At 42.3% G+C, this 26,071-nt stretch overlaps 1 protein-coding gene across 1 annotated transcript in view; it reads right to left on the bottom strand.

Moving 5' to 3' along the window:
• The window catches only part of LOC146775842 (zinc finger BED domain-containing protein 5-like), a 49,605-nt gene extending 31,734 nt beyond the window's left edge, over positions 1-17,871 (bottom strand). Inside the window, exon 1 of the mRNA XM_085637060.1 lies at positions 17,014-17,871. Coding sequence (XP_085493186.1) covers positions 17,014-17,871 — 858 coding nt within the window. The remainder of the gene's footprint in view (positions 1-17,013) is intronic.
• Positions 17,872-26,071: the final 8,200 nt, after the last annotated feature.

Raw genomic sequence — 26,071 nt, 5'->3', positions numbered from 1 at the left:
AGGTGCTTGTGTGGGTGGATTCCCAGTCAGTTCTCGGTCAGTAGGTGCCACCCTCCTTGCCTCTTCTAGAGCTCCCTGGCTTCTAGTTGGCCTGTTGGGCTAATGGCGCCCAGTTGCTAGCTGCTGCTGTTGTTGGTTGCCGCTGTTGTTGGTTGCCGGGGGAAGTTTGGGGGAGTAATTACAGAGAATCAGAGGGACTGGGAGGGGCAGGAAAGCCTGGTGAATGGTGGCAAGCCCCCCCCCCACCCCTCCCCCCAGGCTTGATGTCACCTACCTCCTGGCATCAGTTGGCTGGCTGATTAGCTTTTTAGGTGGTTGCAGGGGCGAGCCAACTTGGGGTGGCTCTCAGGACTTTGAAACTGTGTTGCACCGCTGAGACCGCCTCTGTAACCTCTTATTGCTTCTATTTCTTGTAGGCAGGCAGACTGGCTAATAGGCAGGCAGGCTGGCAGATGCCAGCAGGCGAATGAGCGGGGCACTCGAGGGAATCCGCAAGCTGCACCAACCTAGTTAGTTGGGCCGCCTCCGCGGGCTCCACCCGGTGCACACTTGACAGCCGCCTCTAGTGGCAGCGCTCGTCACTAGTCACCATGGGCTGGTTCCTGTTGTGTCCGCTGGCCGCTTGGCCGCCGCACCGCTGAAGTACTCAAGGCCACCACCGACCCACACCGACCGCGTAAATAGAAGAGGGTCGAAGCCAGCATTAGGGGACGGCAGTGGCGGCTCTCGCGGCTTGCAGCTTGCGCCGTGGTTTCAGCTGTGGGCTTTGGCTGTTTTCGGGTTTGGCAAGCACCTGCAGCATTGGTAGCAGCTGCGGCGGTGATGGCAGTGGCTCCCGGCTCTTGCACTGGCCCGGGGTAAGCAGTGTGCCACTGATGCCTTGGCTTCAGCATCGGCGAGCGTTGGAGATTAAACCGGAACAGGAAACAAACTCAAGTCTTGTGTCTCAGCGGCTGCTGCTTCCTCAGAATGTGTGTCTGTTGAGGCGACAAGAGTGAGGGTATCACACATGTATGAGGCTCGAGAATTGTAAGAAATACTCTGAGAATTATGGACCCTTAGCTTTCCCAGAAAATGGAACATTTAATATTAGAATTCTTGAGAATTTGAGGAGACAGTGATGTGAAGTTAGACAGCCCCCTAGGCCCATGCAGTTTGAGGCACTTAGTGAATGGGAGCATGTAGCCCATCAAAGAAAAGCAGAAATGTCAGGGAAGATACAAAAATACTTTAAATCGATATGTCTAGGCTAGATGTGATACACAACAGAAAGCCTGGAGAACCGATATAGTGGAGGGAACTCGAGTATTTCCTTTATTGGTTGCAGGATAGGGAAGGGAAACTTAAAGATAAGGAAAAGCATCTTCAGAATCCCCAGACACTACCAACGGCTGGAAATAGTGATGGCGAATTCTTAAATGTAATATTATTTAATCATCCACCACCTTATGAAGTTCAGTCTCAGAGTATAACCTTCATGGGTAACAGAAGGCTACTGGAAACACTCTTCCGATGGGATTGCAAGACCCTTATAGAGTAGATTTTAATGACCAGGATATTGAAAATATGTGACCGTTTGGAGTTTGCTTGCAAATCAAAGAGCTGCTAGATGTCTTAAGGATATTGGGTGAAGTGGGAAGGTCAAATGGCTTAAAAGGAGGCAGCAAAGAAAGTCGCAATGCAAATGTTCCCAGTTATTGAAGATGATGGGGGAGGAGGAGCGAGAATGCTTCCAATTAGAGAGGTACCTGGAGGAGGGTATGTGCATGTCCCTTGGACTAGGCGAAAACAAGAACAAGGGGCACCCTACTCACTAGGTATCAGGGTATGTCATGTGTAACAGAAACAACTGTTCCAACGGAAAGTTAGGCTAATCTATAATAATAATCAAATGCACAATCGCAATCACAAAAACGGGTTAAGGTGATGTCAAAAAGAAAGAGGGCCTTGCAGACTTTATGTTCACATTAATTCTTTTTTTATCAGATTTGTAAAATTCAAATTGATATATACACAGACCAAGAAAAAACAATAGTGCTTTTGTGTCCCAAGTGAAATGGAACCAGAAAACAAACAGTGAAAAACATGTAACGTGTACCGCTTGGTTTCCACCAAGAGGCGACCAAAGATTAACTTAGTAATGATTCCAGCTTCTGTGTACAATAGTCAGAGCTGTTAAACTGGTTCGCTTTCAAATACAGTTGATGGCGTTTCGACCCTTTTACAGTGCAGGGTCCTTTCAGGACCAAGGGATATGTAGACAATGTAATGATCAGAAAAAGAAAAGAAGGAATACACTTAGAATGCTATGTCAGCTAGGATCCTTAAAAAGGACTTAGATGGAATAATGAGTACCTGATGGCGATTGTTCAGCCTCGTGAGACAGTGAAATAAGTGAGACACCGGTAAAGTGAGAGAGAAAAAGGGAATACTCACACAGGGACCCGGTCGGGTGCTGCACATGTGAGAATACAAAAGTGGTATTAATCAGTAAGCTGAAGATTGACGTTTGAGGTATTAATGAACTGTGTGTTATCGAAAAAAATTGTTATGTTACCCCCGTATGAGAGATGAACTGGTGGGCTGACAAATGGTCTTAATCATAGGTTGCTTAATCGTGGTAGATGGCAGAAGTACATGACCTCCTGTAATAGTGAGCATGGTGTGTGAGTATTGAACAATACATCTTTGAATAATTGACCACAACAAAGTTAAGCAGGTGCAAGCAGGCTTACCACTTAGTGTAGTAGTGATGGAGCAGATTCTTCAATTGGACTAGGCCAGATATATTGTCCTTTACAAATAATGTCCCAAAATAAAGAGGACATCTAGGAGAATGGTACAAACAGGTTGAAAGGTAAATTAAGTTTTTAAGGGTTAGGCTGAAGAATTTATGTACCTTATTTGACATTGTGGTCTTGAGTGATTCGTGGGCTGAATGCAAAATTGATATTGATTGGCCTGGGACAGAACCAGTTAGAAATGCTCGTAGAGGTGCACCATGTCCAAAGGTAATGAAAAAATATAATCAAGCCATTACAAATTTAAAAGAAAACATTTATCCCAAAGACTTTGATTGGGTGAAGATTGTCAGGACAACCCAGGAGCTGAAGGAAAGGAAACGGTTACCTGCTATGAAAGACTGCTGCAGGCATTTAAATAATACAGTTGGATGGAGAATGTGTCCGAGAAAGATATGGGATATTTTGTCTATTAGTTTGTGTACGGCCTGAGATTAGCAGTATGATTAAATAGCATTTGATTTCCTGGCAGAGTAAACCCATTGATGAAACCCTCTGATACTCAAAATCTTGTGGGGATGAGATTTATTCTAAATACAAAAAGCTTAAGGAGAAGCTCATGATAGTCCAGATGAAAGCTGTTTAGAAAGGTCAAGGTGGAACAATTGTTGATCAAATGCTTGCTTTGCAGGGAGGTTATCCGCAGACCCCAATGATGCGAGGAGTAGGAGGAGGACAGCAGCAGGGTATGCCTTTTCATGGTAGAGGTCAAGGTATTTTGATTGATATGTTGAAGAAAACCTGACCATGTCACATTTGAGGCAAGTTCGGACATTGGAAGCGTGAATGTCAGTTTAATACAAGTAATCAGAGAAATGGAAAACAGATTCAGAATGTTGGAAATGCACGATCTCAAGGAGGTGGCGTGGTAAAGAATCAGCAAACTCAACCAGAGGAATCAAAATCAGAATATGCTTCAAGCCCCAATACCTCAAATGAATTGTGAGGCTAACAAATACATTTTGAAGAAAGGATTTCATGTTCATGCTGACTCAAATGCAAGCCAAAATGTATCCCAACAATACTTGATCTAAACTGATGATGGAATGAGGGTGCTTGAGAGGGGAGGAGGAGGAATACATACTTGGCGCATCCTTAGACCTAGACCAGAGTGGTCCCTATGTGGATTGCAAGCTAAATGGAACACACATTTAATTCCTTGTTGACACTGGTGCTACCCGTTTCACTGTGAGAACAGCAGAAGTTCCAAACCTACCCGTCTCGGGTGATAAGATCCAAGTTGTAGGAGTTGAAAACTGAAAAATGTCAAACCCAGTGACTAAACCTATACCAGTACAAATTGGGTCCTTTGAGAACCTGCATAAATTAGTTGTGTGGGATTCAAGTCCAGTCAATTTTTGGGGGACGAGATTTGTTGTGCAAATTATATTGCTCTATTGCACTCCAAAGGGGATCAAGCTTCATACAAATGATTAGGGTTTGGTTTTCAAATTGGCTAAACAAAAATCTGAAACTAAGGGATTGTTTCCTTTGTAAACCAGTGAGGATTTACCTCTGGAATTGAGAGACGCTGTATCTCCACAAGTCTAGGATTTCACAGGAAAGAATAACAAGCTGAATAAGGGTATAGCTCAGAAAATCACTGTGAAGCCAAATGATGAATTTCCACGAATCCCACAATACCATTGCTTGAATTACTCCTCTGATTGAGCAAGGAATCCTGAAAGAAATAATGGGAAGTCCATGTAACTCTCCTATTATGGGGTTGCAAAAACCCAACGGTAAACACCGAATAGTTCAGGATTTGCGCTGGATAAACCAAATTGTAGTCCCATGTTGTGCGGTGGTTCCGAATCCAGCTGTGATATTATTTCAAATCCATATGAAGCAGAGTGGTTTTTGGTTATTGATTTGTGCCAAGCCTTCTTTTCCATTCCCTTGCATGAGGAAAGACAATATTTATTTGCTTTTAGGTTCAGCAGTCGTGTCTTGGCATGGTGCCGAGTTCTACAAGGGTATACTCAAAGTCCCTCCATTTTTTACCAGTCTAAAGACAAATCTGGAGTCCTTAGTGATGCCGAATCACTCTGTCCTTCTCTAATACATTGATAGCCTAATCGTGGCATCAAGTACACAGGAGGCTTGCACTCGCAATACCATCGCTCTATTGAATCATTTGGCTGAGAAGGGACATAAAGTGTCACTGACCAAATTACAATTTTGCAAAAGAGATATCCTGTATCTTGGACACCATATTGAGAAAGGAGCATGGAAGTGCCCCAGTACAGAAAAATTGCAATTCTGAGCATAAATCCGCCCAGTGCTCAAAAGAAAGTCTGTTTGTTTCTAGGAATGGTTGGCAATTGCAGGCAATAGATTCCCAAATTTTTCTTGTTGGCCAAACCTCTTCAGAGGTTGACGCACAAAGACGTGTCAGATGAAGTACCGTGGGATGATAATTGCATGCGCTCTTTTACTGAACTGCAAGAGAGTTTATGTCAAGCCTCAGCTTTGGGAATGCCCGATTACAACAAGAGCTTTACTCTGTTCTGCAGTGAGCGTGAGGTTGCATATTGTCAGTGCTAGCTCAGATGCATGGTACCAGCTCTCAGACCTGTGCCATATTTTTCAGCTACTTTAGGTCCTGTAGGTGCCGCATTACCTGGATGCCTTAAAGCTGTTGATGCAATATGTGTGAGTTTGGAACAGAGTGGGAACATTGTGATGGGACATCTGCTGAAAGTTCATGTACCACACTCAGTGGAGGTGTTGCTTACTCGTACTCGAACGCAACATCTAACTAGCAGCCATCTCACCAAGTATGAGCAAAACATCTTGGGAGCGGAGAATGTGACATTGACGAGACGTACAAGTATGAATCCTGCAAAACTGATGCAGCTGCCTGGAAATGAGACTGAGATGGATGAAACTGAGCATCATTGTTTCATTGTTTAGATGTGACTGAGCTGTGTACTAAACCTAGGCTGAATATCCTTGCTACTTCATTGCCTGAATCAAATCATTTGTTGTTGTTTGATGGATCTTGCTTGTGAGATGCAGAAGGAAATTTGAAGGCTGCATATGCTATTTGTACAGCTGCAGATGCGGTTGAAGCATCATGGTTGCAAGGTGTGTTCTCCACTTAGGTGGCTATGCCGGTTGCCTTGTCACATTCCTGACCAATTGAGAGTCAGCATCTTCACCGATAGTACGGATTTGGTGTCTTACATGACTTCGGGTAGTTGTGGTAACAGCGTTTTTTTTTTTTGTTTTTTTAACTTTGTCTGGGTCCCCCAATCGGAATGGGGAAAATATGAGGAATCTCTTGCTGTCACTACAACTGCCTGCTCAAATTGTTGTGTTAAAGTGCACTGCCCATTGGCTGGGCCATATTTTGTCACAGTCGGAAACTACTATGCAGATGAGACTGTGCACTATTGTGCTAAAGATTCTTACACCTTCAATCAAGATCTCTTGGAATAGCACACTGATGTCTCAGATTGCAGGTTGTTGTCATCAACTGTAGATACATACGAGGAAGTAAAGGCTTTACCAGTTGAAGTGTCAGAAACTGAAAGACAAGGATGGATCAGAGCAGAATGTACCAAGAGACAGGAAGATGAGGTATGGGCACACACAATAGGAGGCCTGTATTTTCAGATAGCTTGCTGCCTCCTATGGCACAATACTACCATGGTACTGCACAATTGGGGAGAGATACTATGATGTTTCTCCTTCGTCAGACATGGTTCAATCCTAGGTTCAGGGCAGTAGCTGAAACTTTGTGTCATCGCTGTGTGGCATGTCAACAACAAAACCCAGGAAATGGAATGCAAATTACAATCAGTCATATAGGATGGTCAGGAGGTCCTTTTAACCGGATGCAGCTTGACTTCATCAAGTTGTCTGTTTGTAATGCTTTGAAGTATGTGCTTGTCTGTATTTTCTCTTGGTGGGTGGAAACCTATCCCACTAGATGAAATGGCAGTCTAACTGCAGCTAAACTGCTGTTGAGTGAGCTCATCATGTGCTTTAGGATTTCCAACTTCTTTGGAGTCAGACCGACGAAGATCCTAAAGATGTTGTGTACAGCATTACAAATTGACCAGAATCTCCATTGTCCAGAAGCCTTTGAAATAGTAGAGCAAATAAATGGAATACTGAAGTCTAGGTTGGCAAAGGTGTGTGTTTCGACTTCTCTGAAATGGCCTGGTGAATTGCCTCTTGTGTTGATGAGTTTGAGAAGTACCCCAGACAGAAGAACAGGACTATACCCTCATGAAAATATTATGTGGAGGGCTATGAGACAGCCTGCAGGGCCTGCACACCAGTTGGTGAATATTATGGATGATTTGGTGCTTGATTAATGTAAAGGACTGGCTGACGTGGTACGTTCTGTGTCTCAGCAGGTTGGGGAAGCTGCATCCTCACCATACCAGGTGCAGTGCCATTACCAGTCCTGGCGACTGGGTCTGGGTGAAGAAATGCGTGCACAAGTCATGTTTGGAGCCTTGTTGGTGGGGGCCATTCCAAGTGATGCTGTTAACCACAACTGCTGTTAAATGTGGTGGTCTTCCGAATTGGGTGCAAGCTGCACACACTCGCTGAGTCCTATGTCCTCTTAAAAATACAGCGCCTGTTTTGGATGTGCCAGTGGTTACAGTGGGACAGCCCTTCTCAGGTTAGCCAAGCTCTAGCCAAGCTCTTGAGGGCACTCATCCTACTGGGATTCCATGCACTGGTTCTGAGGGGGTCTGAGAGAGACGGCTCGTGTAGGTACTGACGGGTTTCAAGAGAAAGGGCTGACTAGGCAAGATTTTGACCCTGCCGAAGGGAGTTGTGCACCTGAAATGCGAGTGGTAGCTGGAGACCATTGGCCCAGAAGACAAGACAGGTTGAGATGCATTCTAACTGAAGGCAGAGTACTCCAAGTGATCACAGAAGTCTTAAGTGAGTCTGAATAAAGGAACAGTGATGATGAAGGTCCAAAAGAGCAAGGGAACCAAGTAAAAAATATGCTGCACCTAAATTGACTTATTTGGCTTGAATGACTGGGAAAAAGCATATCACACTTTGCTACAATAATCCAAGCCTGCATGAACCACCTCAAAAGAGCAATATGTTCCAATTGAACTTTGAAATATTTAAGTCTGAAGAATTAAGTCAATTAGTGTTGGAGAATTTGACAGAAAATAGAGAACTGTGCATTCATATCAAACTGGATTTAGAAGACGGTGAGGGGTTGCTGCTGTCGCTCTGCTGGGTATTGTTTGGGGTCTTCTGTCCTTGCTCGGATATCACTCCCTGGTGGGACCGTAGTGCCAGGGAGACACAGTCATTTGCTGTTGCCCACATTTGCCGACACCCTGGAGAGGACTACCAGTTCCAGGGTGCAGCGCTTCTAAGGACTAGGTGCAACTAACAAGGGGGAGGCACAGAGTCATCTCTGCGCATAAAGCGCCGCCTCATCCCCCCACGGCATGGGACGCATGCGGGCAGCGCCCGGGCCAAGGGCGGGCCTGTCGTTGCCCGTCATTGATAGGAGGAGGGCAGGGTCACCTCCATTATATCTGGCACCAGAAAATAGCAACTGACTCGGGTAAGAAGATTATTCTTTTCCTTTCAATCCTAAAGAAACCTCTACGTATTCCTTTGCACATAGTAATAACGATTACACCTGGCTAAACGCCAAATACCCCAAAAGAATGAAAGAACTTTGGCGAGGACTTCGTATAAGCAATGAGTTGTATGGGTATATTGCAACCTAGCAGTATAAATCAACATAACTCGGGTGTAATTTAGGCCAGCTGCACTTAAGTTTTTATTTTTATGTGAAATAAAATAAGAATAAGACAAAAGGGCTATATTTAAGAATCAACGTGGGTACCCTATTGGGATAGCGTCGCCTAGATCAAAATTTACCACTGGCAAAATGGGAAAGCGTAAGGCCACAGAGGGGTTAGCAAAAGGAAAATCATAAAAAATGAGAGAGCTGCAGATAATTGTTCTATAGACGAAATTGATAACCTGATTGAAGAGGTTGAATCAATGCTGAATAGCAAATGCAAACCAATCAGAAAGAACAAAGAAAAGATTACTGCGTTCTATAGTAAAAGTCTAACAAACTCCCAGATTGAGAACACCACCACAAAGGGGAACACAAAGTCCACTATTGAGCACCACCCTTGTATCCCAGATATTCCCCACTCACAAGAAGAACACAGTAACCAGGGCTATCATGCTCCTGACCTAAACAAAGCTGAGAAAAGTGCAGAATCACTGACACTGTTGGAGTGTGCGAACATATACTCACTTTTAATTCCAACTCAGGGGACCGACACAGAGATCGTTGATTTGTCGCCATCACCCCCTATAACAAATATGCAACCCCAGAGTGCTCACTATATCCCCAGAACACCTAGGGAGTCGCACGTCCACCCATAATTACCTCTAACGCTGCCTAATAGTTCAGCAATTGATCATAATCCACAATTGACACTAGACTTATTAACCAAAGTGGATGCTTTAACCAAAGAGGTTGGTAACTTCAAGGCAATTGTAGCCAACTTAATTAGCTGCAATAATAACGCAGAGTTGGCCAAACCCAGTTTAAACCATGAGACAAATCAGATAAATCAGCCCGCTATTCATCCCCCAAAATCAAATAAACAGAGTCACTATGACTCCAATAAGTGAAAGGGGAAATTGGAAGGGCAAAGAGCAGGTAGACAACTAGAAGGCCCAAAATTAGCTATGCTAAGTATGACCAGTGGGGCTGAAAATAGATGGGAAAATAGATCGCTGCACATCCCAAGAGGGGCTAGTATAGAGAGTGCGATCCCATGGAGAACGGGCGGACAGAGATTTTTATCCTGTGCCTGATGCTAACACAGTTGAAATGATGGGAGAATTAGTTACGCCTATACAAATTTAAGATACTGCTTATACACATCGACACAGTTTAACATGCAATTTGCACAAAGTGGAAAAGGAATTTGTAGAATCAATAGAAGATCGACATAGAGACATTATAGCTAAGGCTGCAAATTCTACAAAAATACCACCTCAGGCAATTAAAGAACTGAATCTTAAAATGACGGGAAATAAAGCTGCTATAGCTTTAGATTGGCAACATAAAGGGAAACGATGCGTATTGTAACTTAAAACTGAAGCTAATGTAAACTGTGTTGGTTCCAGGAAATGTGACAACATGTCCAAGTTGTGGGAAAAGGGGCCTGTTTCTGGGAGGTGTAGATCATGTATTCCCTGGAGTTTATTAAATTTGGGGAAGAATATTACAGGCTGCCTAAACGATGGCATGGATCCTTTTACATAGGAATAGTTTTTCCAAAAGTATATCATGTAGGTCAACCTGAAGAAACCAACAAAGTCTCTCACACTAGATTTAAAATATATGCAAGTGCAGGAGACCTTTTTGAAGCCCTCATACAATCTGTTGGGGTGATACTAAATTCACACAAGATACGGAAACTTTCTACGGTAGTAGATAAGCTGTCAAATGATACTTCTGGTGGAAATTTTGTCAATTGACACCGAAATTATTGCTATGAGAACTATGGTTCTTCAGAACAGACTTGCTTTAGGCGTAGTCTGCCTAATGTTGAACATTGTTGCACTTACGTTGCAGATAAAAGTATTGACATGAAAGGGTATATCTAGAACATTACCCATTTGGATAAAGACCTGAATGAGTAAAAAAAAGCTGATGGTGCTTGCGAATCAATTGGAAAGGGATTTTCCTCCATAGGCAGATGGTTTACAAACTTTGGAAGTGGATTGCTGGGGAAAATCTTGAAGCCCATCTTGACAATTGCTGCTTGCATATTAGTTCTAATTATCATGTATAAGATCTATAGACAGGTGAAAGTTAATTAAGAACCAAGGGAGTGAAGAGGAAGAGAGATGAAATAGAATTAGAGGATTGTCAAAGTGATTATTATGATGAAATGAAGGCTCAAGAGCAATATAGATTAAAGATCATGAAGACGACAAGCCTGAAAGATGTGAGATAAGATAAGAGTGCGATGGCTTAATTTGCCATCCCGGGGGTGTGGGGGGGGGGGGGGGGGTTGATGTAGTAAAAAGGCTGCTAAACTTATAATCAGCACACAAAACCGATTTTGACACCTTCTTGAGACACCATGATAAACATGCACAAGTTACACATTAGATGAAAACATGAGACACACTCAAGATATATTAGTTACTGCATCATAAATGCATGCTGAAGAGAGTAGATTAAATGAAAATGTTCATTTGAATATAATAGGTGCGTGATTTACTAAGATGCATTGGTATGTTAAATTTTATGTGTACTAGAAACGTGGAAATTATAACTCACATGTTTTAATTATTTAGTTGATTATCCTCTTTAATAATGATGTATGTGAAAAACGTATGAAAATGAATGTGACACAAACAAGATTTCTGTGCTAGTGGAGAGCTTTCACTCTCAAGATAGCGGTGCTGCACCTTTGTACTACAAGCTAATGTTTCAAACATTTCAGAGAATAATCTTCATATATCTACTAATGTAAATTCCTTGAAACAAGAAAAATATTTTGTGTTTTGAAATAGATTTACACGTTGGTACTTTGAAAATGTGGTATTATGTTATAGTTACATATGTTATTTACAATTAAATTAACTTGCCTCAGGCATATGCAAGCTGCAAATCATTTCTAAATGTCATAATTTTTAAAGAAAGTGCATATTAGAATGCTTTATATTCTTTCATTAGCGTAAATTCAAAGTAAGCCTCCCTGCTTATTCATGTATATTTTTCTTTTCCTTCTTGCTTGACTTCGCCTCCATTGGAAAATATCTCAGTATTTCAAATGTATTGCAACTGTATTTTGTTTCAGAAGCTCCCATGCACTTAAAAGGACTATTAGATAAAAAAAAATTGTTCCGCTAGGAACATCTGCCTGGGAAGCTGCCCTTTTTAAACTTGCTCATGTGCCTTGTTAAAGGATCTTTTTTTAAAGTCCACCTCTACCGGATGATCCGACCATTTGTGTATCCTGAGATGCCTATATTTCTGCAAAAAGTGTCTTCTTTATGTCTCATGACAAACGTTCTATATGATCTGGTCAATAGACTGAGTAGTCTGAACAAGAATAGATCAACCAGAACTTATGGAATATAAAATATCTTGATTTGACAGAGGCTTTGGGCTTTGTTTGGAATTGGATCTTGATCGGATGGACACTCTTGTTCTGGCTCACTCACAATTGCCTTCCGTGGTAAAACTTTCAGATTCTCCTTTTGAGCCTATCCAGACTTGCTTTGCAGACTCTGGACTGACACATACACTGCGTGCAACTAGGTGGTTTTCTCCATGGGAGACTGCTTCAAACTGACTTAACTCATATCCCTTCCTGAACTTTCTCAAGCTTTGGTCATCTTGCGGCAAATTCTGGTTTATCTGATTATTATTTACCTTTAAATTAAGCTTAAGTAATGTACTTATTTTACTAAAATTTGATAAAAGAATCAACTAAATAAACTATCTCTGGCTTGCCATGGTTTATTTCCATTTAATTGTACAGTTTAAATTGATTTATTGATAAATGAGAGAGATCACTCCAGAGAGATCTCGGGGTATTGAATATTGATGTTATTGTTTTCTTTAGCTCTTACTGAGGTACTGGTTTGTATGATATTAGCCCGACTAAATTTCTTCAGGAGATTTGGTATACCAGTCCTGATTTAATATGTGTACAGTATAGTATTTAGAGTCATATACATGAATCTGATTGTAAGTTTGTAAAACAGCTATCTAATTCCTGGTCCTCATTGAATGGCTGGTTAAACCTCCTCTTCTCCTACCCCTCTCGGCACGAAGCAAGGTCAATTGGAGGACCAAGAGAATGGTTACTAACTAGATTGTACAAAAAGGGCCCAAACTCTGCAACAGTGCCCGTTCAGCCAGAGGAGTCATCGCCTCTCAGGCTTTCTGGGTGGGGGCTAGTTTACAAGGCATTCTTAAATCTGCAGATTGATCCAATGTAAATACCTTTAGAACTTTATCATGTGAACCAATATCTCATGTTTCTAATTATGTTATTGCATTGTTTTGACCATGCATAAAATGAGCCTCCGGTTTTGTAATAATATTGAGATTTTCCTGGCCTTAGTGTCAGAAAGGCTAGATTTTATTAAAGAGACAGAAGTGAGTATTATCCCACTACTGTTTATGAACCCTCCTTTGTTTCTTTTTCTGCAGTACCCACACCTTCCTTCAACATTTCTTCCCCCTCATACAACTGGGTTTCTTTCTCAAGCACAGGATTCAAAATCTCTTCATGGATTTTTCTACCTGGATTGCTTTGATGCTCCTCATCTCCTTTCAGACTGTTTTACAGACTTGTTCACTATGGTCCTTACATTTTATTTTGTTCTTTTGATTATTATTATTTTTTTTTTTTTATAAATCTTTATTGTCATTTTTTTTCAAGATGCAATCCAACCCCCCTACCCAGGTGAACAGGTAAGTTTACTACCAATCTAATACATATCTAATAAAAATAGCAAAATTGAATTAATCTAATTGCACAAAGAGTAATACTATCCCGAGAGGGATACAATTGCCCTGTAAACCACCGCTACCTCGATCTTTAACAAAAGTCATGTAGAGGAGCGCCCCTAACCCTCAGCCATTGTAGAGATTCAGCTTGAAAAAGAGGCTCACACCCAAAGCCCCTTTTTCCTTGCATCTCTCCTTTCCTTACATATACTGCCATCTCCGTATGATACATAGCTACGAGGCGTGTTAACCATTGCAGAAGCAAGGGTGGAGAGTAGTTCAGCCATGCCGTCACCAGACGCAGTCTTATAACCATCATTGCAACAAACATGTGCCTGCTGAGGGACCGCCTCTGGATCAACCCAGAGTAATACAAGTTGTGGATTTAGTTCTATTAATAATCATAATCTACCCTCCAAAAACTCCATTATACCCACAGTCAGTCCCCCCAGGTCTGGACAACTTTCAACCATATGAACCAAGTCAGCGCTATATAATGGAAGCAAGGGCAGTGCACAATTTTTTGTCCTGCCCCCCATTTCCCTATTTTCTCTGCAGTATAATATAATTTACAGCAGGTTTTAAAATGCTGCACTTGCAAATTTGTAGAAATTATAGTAGTCTGAGCTGAGTTCCGGGACTCAAGAAAAGTATCTTTTCCTGTTTGAACCTACTCTTGCCACCACATTTTCTGCTTATCCATATCGTCTGGCATTGTCTCGTTAAGCAACTTATAAAATGTCTAGGAGTTTTCATTGCCAAAACCTTTTCTCCTGTCACAACTCTAAAGAACCCTTCAGGGCCACCTACCTTTCTCCCAAGGAAATCCCGAACCCCGAGATATTAAAAAAAAATTCATTATGTCCTAAATTAAACTTAAGCCATAGGTTCTCAGGCGTAGCTATTTCCCCCTCCTACAAAAATCGCTATCATTGTTTTTCAACCTTTTTTGGGCAAAGGCACACTTGTTTCATGAAAAAAATCACGAGGCACACCACCATTAGAAAATGTTAAAAAATTTAACTCTGTGCCTATATTGACTATATATAAAGTAATTCTCTTGAATAGGAATCAAATAAACACAAAGAAAGTATTTTATTTTAAGTTCAGAAAAGTTTTTATTGGGAGTAAATGCTCAAAATTTTACAAATAAGATAAAGAAAAAATAAGAGGAAGATAACAAACAAAAACATATATCAAGGTAAGTAGTGGTAATAACATAAGCTACAACAAAATATATAAAAAATTAAAGATTAATAATAATCAAAAATTGGCAATTGGTACAGACTAAGGCATGAAAAAAGGGAATATAATATACATAACAAGCAAAAGAGAATTTTTAAAATATAAAATGAGAATATTATCATGTTTAATAAAGAACAGGAAGTCATGGAGGTTTAAGGACCTCTTGCTGTGACGGGGATAAGGACAGAGAGGTACGAGCACTCAAGTAAAAAAAAACTGTAACTGGACTCCATAGTTCTCTTCGTTTAAAAGCTAAGGCTAAGGGATAAACAAAAGTTGTATCTAATCTGTGATTATAGCAGACAGCATACCACCACGCTTTATAAGATAAGTTGGTAAAATCCTTCCAGTTTTTAGTTATTTGCTGGAATGCTACTGCTAGTAATAAGTCAAGTATTCTAACATTACAAGTGCAGTGATCCCAAATAGGAGAAAGACTCCCTAAAAAAATGTGGGAAAAAGAAAAGGAATGAGTGGAAGAAAAAATCTTATTAACTTGAAGCCAAACCTGCTTCCAGAATTTCAGAACTAGGGGACAGCGGAAAAGCATATGAAAAAGATCTGCATGTGATGAGGAGCAGGACCAACATTTGTCAGAAGCATCCGAAAAGTGGATGCTGAGGGTAAGTGGTGAAAACAATAAACGATTATAAATAAAAAATAGCGTTTGAGTGGTGTTAGCAGCTCTGGATGATCTACGAATCTTCAACCACAACTTGTCCCATAAATCAATAGGCCAAGAGGTTGCAAGATCCGCTTCCCAATCCTTCTCCGTCGTGGTTTTAATGCGGGGAGAGGACACAGTGTGAAGAAAAGCGTAAATCTTAGAAGGGTGCATCAGGGGGTGTATGAGTTAAAGAAGGAGAAACAACAAGATGAGCATCATAAGCCTGTTGTAGCGCGTGTGATAAAAGTGAGTATTTGGCTCGAAAAGTAGAAGGCAAATGGAAGGCAGTGGCAGCTAAATCAAAGGAGATGATCTGATTCTGGTAGAACAATTGGCGTATCCAAATAAGACCCCGCGATCTCCAAGATTTCCAAAAGAAAGGTCTATTATTAATTAAAATAGACGTATTATGCCAAATAGGTTGATCAAAAAAAGATGTGACGGGCAGACAAGGAAGAATTTTTTAGGTATATTTAAGAATGGGTGTTGATAAAGACTGAGGTCTACGAGAAAACATAAGATATTCTTTGAAAGAAAAAGGGGAAATGAAAGAATTCTCCAAGGTTAACCAAAGAGAAGCCGATAATGAGGAATCATCAATCCAATGAGAAACTTGACGTAAAAGAAAAGACTTGTGATATAGGGAGAAATTTGGAAAATTTACCCCACCCTCCCTCTTAGAGCGCATTAACTTAGATAGGGAAGAAAGTATTTTATAATTACTTTATTATGAAATAGTAAGTAAACAGAAATATGAAAAATTATAAAATACTTATTGATCAGTGCGCAACCTGGGCCTGTTTGGCTGAACACAAAGCTGATATTCTGGCTGGAATCGAAGAAAGACACACACGTAGCTCTTCGTCAACAGCTCTCAGTCTCTCTCTGTATTTAGTTTTTATAGCAATCATGCTTTAAAAGCTCATCTCACACAGATATGTAGTGGAAAATGGGAGCAATGTCAAAATAGCTTTGTTTGGCAGAAGGGGGAACTCCTTGGCAGTATCCAACCAAAAACTATCCAAAGGTAGATCAGCAAATCTTAGCTTGAAACCACGATTTTGCCTCAGTTCAGTTAGTTCCTCCTGCTCCTGTAAAGTCATGTCCTTTCCACCAACTGATGCTGAGCTATAAGGGTCCCTAACCCAGTCAAGGCATTCAGTGGAGACTGAAGAGAAATAAAATGACAACCTCTCCTCGAGAGTTTTTAAATGTTTAACTATTATCTCACACAGTGCAGCAGTGTGAACACCTTGCCATTGCTTGGTGAGTGTGAACATTTCAAGATTGCCACTTTCCACGTGTTGATGCCAGAGTTGCACCTTTGAACGGAATCCATTTATTTTATCTGTACTTGTAAGCAGGTTTTCATTTCGGACTTGCATTCGTGTGTTCAGTTCATTCAGATGATGAAATATATCTGCCAGGTATGCCAGCCTTGCACACCACTCATCACTTGCAAGCAGCTTTGCGTAATCTGGCCTCTCATATGTCAGAAACACTTTAAGTTCCTCCCGCAGCTCATACACACGAACCAAGACCTTGCCACGCGACAACCACCGGACCTCCGTATGAAACAGCAAGGTTTTATGCTTCGCTCCCATCTCCTCTCACAAAGCTGCAAATATGCGACTTTTCAGGGGACGTGACTTTACAAAGTTTACCATGCGCACAACATCATCCAACACATGAACTAGGTCTGCTGGTAAAGTCTTGGCTACGAGGGCCTCACGGTGTAAAAAACAATGCGTAACAATCACATCTGGATTTCTTTCCTTCACTCTGCTTACAAAGCCTTTGGTGCGCCCGACCATGGCTGCAGCTCCATCGGTGCAGACACTTGTGCAGTTTTCCCACTTAAGTCCTCCTTGTTCAAGGTATTCTGATGTGACCCGAAAAATTTCTTCTCCTGTTGTTTTTTCTGGCAATGCCTTGCAAAAAAAGAAGTTTTCTCTAATTGCATCACCATCAACAAAACGCACATTGGCCAAGAGTTGAGCATGTCCACTGATATCAGTAGACTCGTCAAGTTGCAATGCTAATTTCTCACTGATACGGATCTTTTCCAAAACCACACTTTCGATGTCTGCAGACATGTCATTAATACGTCTGGAAATTGTGTTGTCTGAGAGAGGGACTTTGGCTATTTCCTTAGCTGCTTCAGGTCCGAGCATCTCCTCTACAATAGCTTTGCAGGCGGGAAGTATTAATGTCTCTGCCACAGTGTGCGACTTTTTTGACTTGGCTATAAGTTCAGCAACTTGATAGCTAGCTTTAAGAGCTCTTTCATTTACCTTTGTGGTTTTTCTCATGAAAGTTGCCTGTTTCTCCGTGTTTTCACGCAGGCGAACAAAATAGTCCGCATTCTTGTTTTGAAGCGAAGGGTGTTTCGTTTGGAGATGGCGTTTGAGTTTGCTTGGGACCATAGCACTGTTAGCAAGTTTTTCACCACACACCACGCACAGTGGAGTTGGTTTGTTTGCAGTAAATCCAAATGAAATATAGCTTTCGCTATATTGCCTTGTGCCAGAGAATTTGCTTGAGCTAACCATCTTTGCTTTCTTTTGATCCCCACTCATACTTGGGCTCTCATCCGGCTCCAAATTTTGTTCAGAGTCCAGTTGTTTCCTTTTCAAAAACGTGTCCATCACTGCAGTATCTATCTGTCACTCAGTACTAGGCATACACAAGGACGCTGCACCTGCAAGTTACCTAAAAGAAATTTAAGATTTGTATCTATAAGGAGCAAATTGTGACTGGATGGTTTCTCAGACTCAGAGAGCCCTTGATGCGAATTTTAAGGTTAGCACGTGCTTTAACTACAAACGTTACGTCTGCCCAATTCATTATTAGTACTCATTGTGTATTAATTAAAGACTGATATGAACCACACAGTACTAGTATAACGCTTGCTGCTACAACCCATGCGGAATTCTCCAAAGATAGTTAATTTCTGCAACAGATATTGGGTGACCATGTCAATTTTTATTAAACAGACACTTTTGTAAATACATCTTGCCTCAAGCATCACTCAAAACTGCTCTCTACCCACAGACTAGGTGCGCAATAGCTTTCCTTGATACATGCAAGCTTATGATCACACCAAAATCTATTCCACAGGAGTGAAAACCATGGACCACATCACAGAAGCACATCTGGAACTCACTCAAGGACATGCGCTGAATCCCTCATACTTCAGCTTTAACCTAAGTTTCCACTTAGTGGTAATAAGTTATTATAACAATCGGCTCAGCCAATCCACCCTGGTAGCCAATTAGGAGAAAACATCGACTAAAAAAAAAAAAACAGAGCGCAGCCTCATTGATTATTATGGATCTCCTTAGTATTGTGAAAAGACAATCAATTATTAGACGAGAAGGAAGGGTAATGTTACAGCTGCAATTTAACAACTCCATGGAAAGGAGGAGAGCTATTGATCTTTATACGGCATGCCGGAGCTTATTGAAATAAATTGAGATTCACTTAAGCTTAAGGAGGCGCGTGCACGCTGTTAGGACGAATCAACATTTGTGAAGTAGGAATGGTTGCGCCGGGCTCTAGTCTCGTGCACGAATTAAAAATACAACTTCCAGAATAATAATTACATAACGATGGCTTAATTAATTTAAACTCAGCATATTGCCGACATTTCTTGTTGTGCAAACTCCTAAAATGGAATAATTCCTGGAAGTTGATTTGCTCTGCCAATACACGTACCACACAGATAGTTGAACATTTTCTCACATATCTGTTTCAGTTGAGTGAAAGTGACAAGGGGTAGGTTGAGAAGTCACAAAGGATGCAACTGTGTGTAACTCGTAACACATCTTCCAAGCTTTACCACCAAGAACCCTTCCCACTGCCCTTCTGTTGGCTGCTAAAGACAGCTTAGCCCCGCTGAGAACTCAGCGCAACATGCATCCATGGGTGTGTATCCCAGCGCCTGCTCATCCGATCCTTTCTCCATGATCAGTGAATGAGTACCACTGTGTTGGGTAATATTAAAACCTGGGTGTTGCCAAAGGAGCTGCGAGGCTACTGCTGTGCACTGCAGACAACGCTCTTATAGTCAGGTCTGAAAGTCATACCGGGATTGCGCGACTGACGGGTAAGTACGCAATTTATCTTATATATACCTTGTATGGAGGCTACCGCTACTACACCATTGTTGGAGAGACTAACTCAGACTAGTTTAGCGGCCATCACTGTTGACTTGTTTAGCTGTTTAGGAGCGGCCTCTGAAAATCCAATTACTTTTTGTGATGCTACCAAGTACTACCAATTAAAAAAATCCGTGACAGGATCCCTCCAAATGCAGACATAACGCACATCTACCGTTAAGCGCTCTCTATCTATGAGCTTTAAAAATGGCTCTACAATAGACCCAGAGACCTGGTATTAGTCAGGTCAAGTAGAAAGCATTATAAGAATACTCTGGATAGGAGGAAATTAAACATTAAATACCTGCGGCCTGGTCTGGATCCGGATGCGGTCTCTCAGTGCCGACTCCCGCCGAGTCCTGGTCTCCGTCCGTCTCCTCCTGCTCCAGTCCTCCTGGTGACGCGACGTCTTCTTCTCTCCGCTGCTGCGCACACTGCGCTCGGGCGGGAAGGAAGTCGGAAGATACTGCTCTGTGATAGGTCCAGGCTGGAGTCTGGACCAATCACAGCCCGGACATCCGAGGAGCGCCAAAAACCCCACTCCCCCCCCATACCCAGGATACAGTCCGGCGCCCGCCGCCCGGCCTAGTGGGGGGAAATTTATTTTTTAAAAACATTTTTGGAATGTTTCCATTTTTCCCACGTTTTCCCACGGCACACCAGGCAACATCTCGCGGCGCACTGTGGTTGAAAAACGCACTTGTTAGGACTACGCTTTTCCCATCAAATCACAACAGTCTCTAAAGATTTCGGGGAGGTTGGGGTTCTTACGAAGCAGGGTATAAAAATGAAGCATCCCAGACCTAATTATTTTCTAATCGAAGCCCAGATTTTGAAAGCGCAGCGGAGTGTCTTAAATCTCACTCTTTTATAGTACACATATTCTAGCTGCCACCAGAAGATCCATCATGCCTCGTCACCAATCAAGAGTTCATACAGAATAGGGCAGTCTGATCTGGCTTCCCCTTTTATACCTAACATCGTAACCATTTGTTGCAAGGCAGTGGCCCCATGCCAGAGTTAAGTATTTTAGCGCCCTTCTAGACCTAGTACAAGCCCACAGAAATCTTGAGATAACACCCTCAATTATATGAAACCATTGATTCCTGACTTCGAGAGGGATAGCTCTAAAACAAATAAAGGATTTTGGGGAGAAAGACCATTTTGACCACTTTAGTTCTTCCTATCAAAGACATTCGTAGATTATTTCTTCTAGCAAATTCCCCTCTGGTTTTCCTAATTAATGGATCTAAAGTCATCCCTGCGATTTTGTCAACGCTAGATGTAATATTAACCCCCGAATATATAGCTCCTTCCATGACCTGCCTATCCTCCAACTCCACCTGTCCGTTCTTTAAAAATGTCTGAAAGGCAGCCCTGAGTCCAGATTGATCCGTCGCCAATCCAAGTAAAGAGTGCCTAATTTCCTTTATATGAGACTGTATTGTTTGCTGTCTGAACTGCCAGGAGGTGGTATATTCATGGAATTTATGTTTCTGTACCAGAAATTTATCAGCGGCTTTCTTCATTGTGCTACTCAGTATTTCTGCATTTGCATCTACAACTCTCATTTGTGCCATCTGAATCTCGGTATCCCTGGCCACCGCATCTATCAAATTTGTCTCTGCAAATGACAGCCCTTCATACAGTTCCTCTAAATAAAGCTTTTCTTTTCTTTGACTGGCCCAGCTATACCGAGAAGTCTCCCCTCGAACCTCAGCCTTAAAAGCATCCCACATCATCCCAGCCGATTCAATACCCAGATTTTCCAACATGAAAACAGGAATCCACTCCTGCATATGCCTAAGATATTTCTCATCCAATTGAAGGGCTTGTTCAAAGGAGTAGCACTGACGTTGACTTACACTATCTTTTAGGGGAACCTCCAAAACCAATGGATTATGGTCTGACTTGACCTTAGGGTATTTCTCAATGTGGCTTGCCTTTAAACGGTCTTGGGAAATGAGTAAGAAATCCAACCTCGCATGTCTTTGATATGGTCCCGAAAAGTATGCAAAGCCCGGATCAGCAGAATACTTCTCCACCTAGACATCTCTTAACCCATGAGCTAATTATAGGTCCAAAAAGGATTTAATACGTAGGGTTTATGATCTTCATACAGCTTTGGCCCCAAATCCTGCAGATTATTAAAGTCCCCACACAGAATGAGGTCAACTCAAGGTTTAGCCAGTTGAATATTGTTGGGTCATCAAGGACTGACCTGTATAAAGAATATATCTTAAACCTCCCATTGAGGTGTAGACACTCCATGATGACCCAACGGCTGTACTTATTTTCCCGGACACAAGGGAAGGAAAACCCCCCTTTCCGAGCCAGGATTGCCACCCCTGTCTGCGTACCCCACTTGATATCCCAGTGAATCCAAATCCTTTTTTCTTGGCCCCTCAATATGCATTTCCTGCAGGCAGTTAATGTCTGCTTTAAGACATTGAATGTCATTGCCCACCCTCTGTCTTATCATTGAGTCATTTAAACCACAAATATTTCCCTGTTAGATCCCTCTGACTCATCAGGAGATGAAATTGCGTCAATTCTTAGGTCTCGCTCTAGGGAAGAGTCACCTGGTAGCTGTCGCAGTGAGGGAAGCAGTGTGCATCCTGAGGACCCAGGTACCAGCACCTCGGAAACAGGCTCATGGACAGTGCGCAAGAAGCACAAACCGGGTGAGGGCGCCGTACAGGCTGCTGGTACTGATGAATTCCTATGGGATTATTCGTTCTCAGCAGTATTTGGGGCAGACTGGGGGTCCATATCAAACCACATGGGGAGGCTGTGTTGGAGAAACCTGATGATATATCATTGTAGTGATATATCATAGTATAATGGCGCACAGAGAAGAGACACGCATGGAGAGCCAGCGGACTCAAGGAGCCTGTTACAAACTTCAGAACTCCATACGGAGTATTGCAAAATCTTGCTCAGAGTTCACAGAAAGGTTTATTGAAGCAGAAGCCCGGATTTCTAGTCTGAAAACGAGCTTGCAGCTCAGAAGGTGATAACTGAGTCAAAGCGTTCACAAAAAGAGGATACGCAGTGAAATTAACGGATCCTAAGAATCAGCTACGGTGAAACATCTTGAGAGTTTTGGGGATCCCAGAGGGTGGAAAGGACAGGATGCTCGAAAGTTCATTGTTGAGGTCTTTTCTGAAGCCTTTCCTGAACTTTTGCAATGGAACTGGAATCATGAAATACAAATAGTGGATCGATTTCCCTTTGTACAACAAACAAGACTGGCACAAACTACTCCTAGGCTCAGGGCAAATTTTGATGTCAAACAATAGCTTTTTTGGCTCACCAGACAGTGTACGATCTGGCACGCCCTGATAGAAAGAGGGTTGGAAAGGGGTCAGAGTTTTTCATTAGGCTAGATTTCTGTGACCAGATGGTGGAAAAGCGATGCCAACTGCGGCAGTTTATCCCCTTATTTCAACGCATGGTGGCCCAAGCCTATCTGCTGAATCCTGCGAAACTGCTGGTCATTAATAAGAAGCAAGCTCGTTTTTTCCATCGGAAGTGCAGGCTAAAGAACTTTTGCAATATATCTAGATAGGGCATCAGGCTGTAAGTAGATTTTTTCTGTCCTAGTCACTCCTTTTTACAATCAATCAATCAAGCTTTATTCGACAGTTGAGTCATAAAAGCACATTACAATCATAACACAAAAACATATAAATTACCTAAAATTTTTTAAAACTAGAATTAAATTCCTATTACAACCGTCTCAAAAGCTAAAAACAATCTAAAACCTATACATTTGTTCTCAGAATAAGGTAACACAGTTTGGTGGAATTACTGTTTGTGCTTCCAACCTGAAATGAGCTTTAAATGAGACTTGTACAATTGTGGATGTTTACAAGGAGTTACCATCATGTCTCAAGGCTTTGGTCCGCATGCCCCAGGCCCACCCTAGGAACTTAGCCACTGCTATGCAAATAAAAGGAGCAGTGTCAGTGCTCAGGATACGAAGGGCTATGGTATAGTTCCTGATACCCAGTGATCTACAGACGGGTTTTATCCAGGTTTTCTGGGGTGCCGCATACATAGGACAGAAAAATAACAAATGTTCTACGGATTCACGTTCCTCTGTACATCTATAACATTTGTCACATTTGTTTAGGTGACCTCCCCAACCAGCGGTGAATTCTGCAACCGGTAGGGTGCCCACCCGTAGCTAGAAATACAACTTATGATCAGAGGGCCTCTCTATTATATCCCAGTACCTCTCAAGCGATGAACTAACTTTTAGATCGAAAAAGCGACCTGTTAGATGGGAGGAAAGACCTTGCGTTGTATCTATCATAAAAACCCATTCCCAAAATATAGCTTTCAGCTTATACTTCGGAGGGAAAATAGCGTTTTGAGGGTCATTCCATAGTTCAATCAATCCTATACTGCCCAAGAGGGACCTAATACTACGCAACCAGTGTATATTGTGTGATAGATCAGATTTTAGTATATCACTAAAGCCGCTCTTATAGTGTATAAGTTCATCTGTACACCAAAGCCGGCGCCAATAAAGTATTGGGCGTAGCTTCACAAGGTGTGCTAGTGGCTTTTTCCCTAGATCTAACAGTAAAGGGCGCAATGGAGTACTAACAGGAAGGCTTGTAATCTTGCATAAAAACGCATTTTCAAGCACCGTCAGATTATTCAAATTACTAAAGCCCCAGAGCTCAGACCCATATAAGCATGTACTCAATACCATTGTCCCATAAACTTCAAGGGCAGGTGAAATTGGTTTTGTACATGAGCTTTTAAATCTGGCTAGAAGAGCACCTGATTTTTGTTTATGTAGTAGTGCGGCTCGATCCAATTGGGAATCCCAACGCATATCCTTCTGCAATGTGATACCCAAGTATGTGAAAGAGGTTACCTCCTCCAGGGGCAGATCATTCATAAGAATTCTTCCCCTGAATGATTTGTGTGCGTTGAAGGACATAAACTTAGTTTTTTCGGTGTTAACTACCAGTCCCCTCATTTTACAAAACTCTTCGAAACGCCCAAGTGCCTTCTGTAGACCACTTGGGGTCTTAGAAATGATCAACGTGTCATCCGCAAACATGAGGATGGGAACGCGTGATCCAGCCAAAACGGGAGCGTCGGTGGGGGTCTGTGAGAGAAAGTCGGCCACCCCGTTGACGAAGAGCGAGAACAGGGTCGGCGCCAAGACGCACCCCTGCCTCACTCCCCTGCCAACTGGGAAGTCTTCCGTCACCTCTCCCACATCCCCCCAGCGGACCCGAGCTACATTACCCTCATGCAAGCGAATGACCACAGAAAGAAGTTCAGGTGCAAGTCCCATTTCTCTCATAACTTGCCAAAGTTTAGTTCGTGGAACCAAATCGAAAGCTGCTTTTAGGTCCACGAACACCGCATATAATGCGCCCTTACCTAAAATCACCGTCTTCCAATATAAGATGACAAAGCGGAAGATTTGGTCAATAGTGCTTGTCCGCCGGCGAAAACCCGCCTGCATAGGGCTTAGAATTTCCTGATCTTCTATTCATGATAGAATCCTATGTAGGAACATATGGCCCACAATCTTCTGTATTGAATCTATTAGGCTGATTGGCCTATAGTTGGCTGCAATAGACTTGTCCCCCTTTTTAAATCCAGGGACTATTTCTGCTCCCTTCCACGAGACGGGAATGTCAGCACCCTGGGCGATTTGGTGATGGGGTGTGATGTGTTAGACTGACGTTGTTTCATTAGGAAGGGGGGACTATCCAGGCAGTGGGAGCTTTATCATCTTAGGGACCATCGGTCCTATTGTCTCGTCGTTGGGTGGGGGGTGGGATTGGGGCTCCGCAGGATGCTCCGGGATGGGAGTTTTGGGGAAGAGTTTGGGGGACACTGGGGGGTGGGAGTTTTGGAGGGGGAAAAAATCAATCCATAACAGGTGGAAGTTTGAGGAATATAGGTATGGGATGTCATTTAGCATGGTTAGTTGCTGGAATGGCTTGGTGGTGAGCAATGGGTGATAGGGTGACACCTTTAGGAGTACATATCTGCTCCTTTAACATCTGTGGATTGAATATCAATGGGAAAAGGGTGGCGGAGGAATTATGAGTGATGAAACCGGACTTGGTTTATGTACAGGAAACTCACATTCAGTGGTGCAGACGGAAGATCTTAGCCAAATTAGGCTTTTCGCTGATTGCTTGCACACAACAATCTACTATGAATCGTGGGGTGGCAATTTTAGCAAAACATTTGATTCAGGGTCCGAGTAGAACACTGGAAGATAAGCAGGGCCGCCGAGTTATCAATAAATGTATAGTAGGGGCTGTTAAGTTTGCCTTAAGCACAGTTTATGGGTCGAATTTGAATGAGGCATCAGTACTTGAGGGGCTTAATGTAGAATTGGCATCATGCCCCCCCCTCTTGATTTTATGTGGTGATTTTACATACATCTGGGCTGCTGGGACCTACAGTTAGATATGAAGAACTATAGGGGTAGGAAACCCAAAGTTTTTAAGCACAACAGCACGTTTTGGTAGATCACAGTTTGGCTGATGTATGGTCTACATTACAGTACCCAGACCCTGGTTTTAGGTTTTATTCATATCCACACACTAAGTTGGTTAGGCTATAATATTTCTTTGTCAACTGTGCTTCTTTCAGGGGCTAAAATTCAGGTGTATCCTAGGATCACAGCCCGCTGGTG

Source organism: Triturus cristatus, chromosome 12 (genome assembly GCF_964204655.1).
Source record: "Triturus cristatus chromosome 12, aTriCri1.1, whole genome shotgun sequence".
NCBI lineage: Eukaryota > Metazoa > Chordata > Amphibia > Caudata > Salamandridae > Triturus > Triturus cristatus.
Note: the sequence above shows the minus strand (reverse complement) of the source record. Positions and strands in the feature narration are given on the sequence as shown.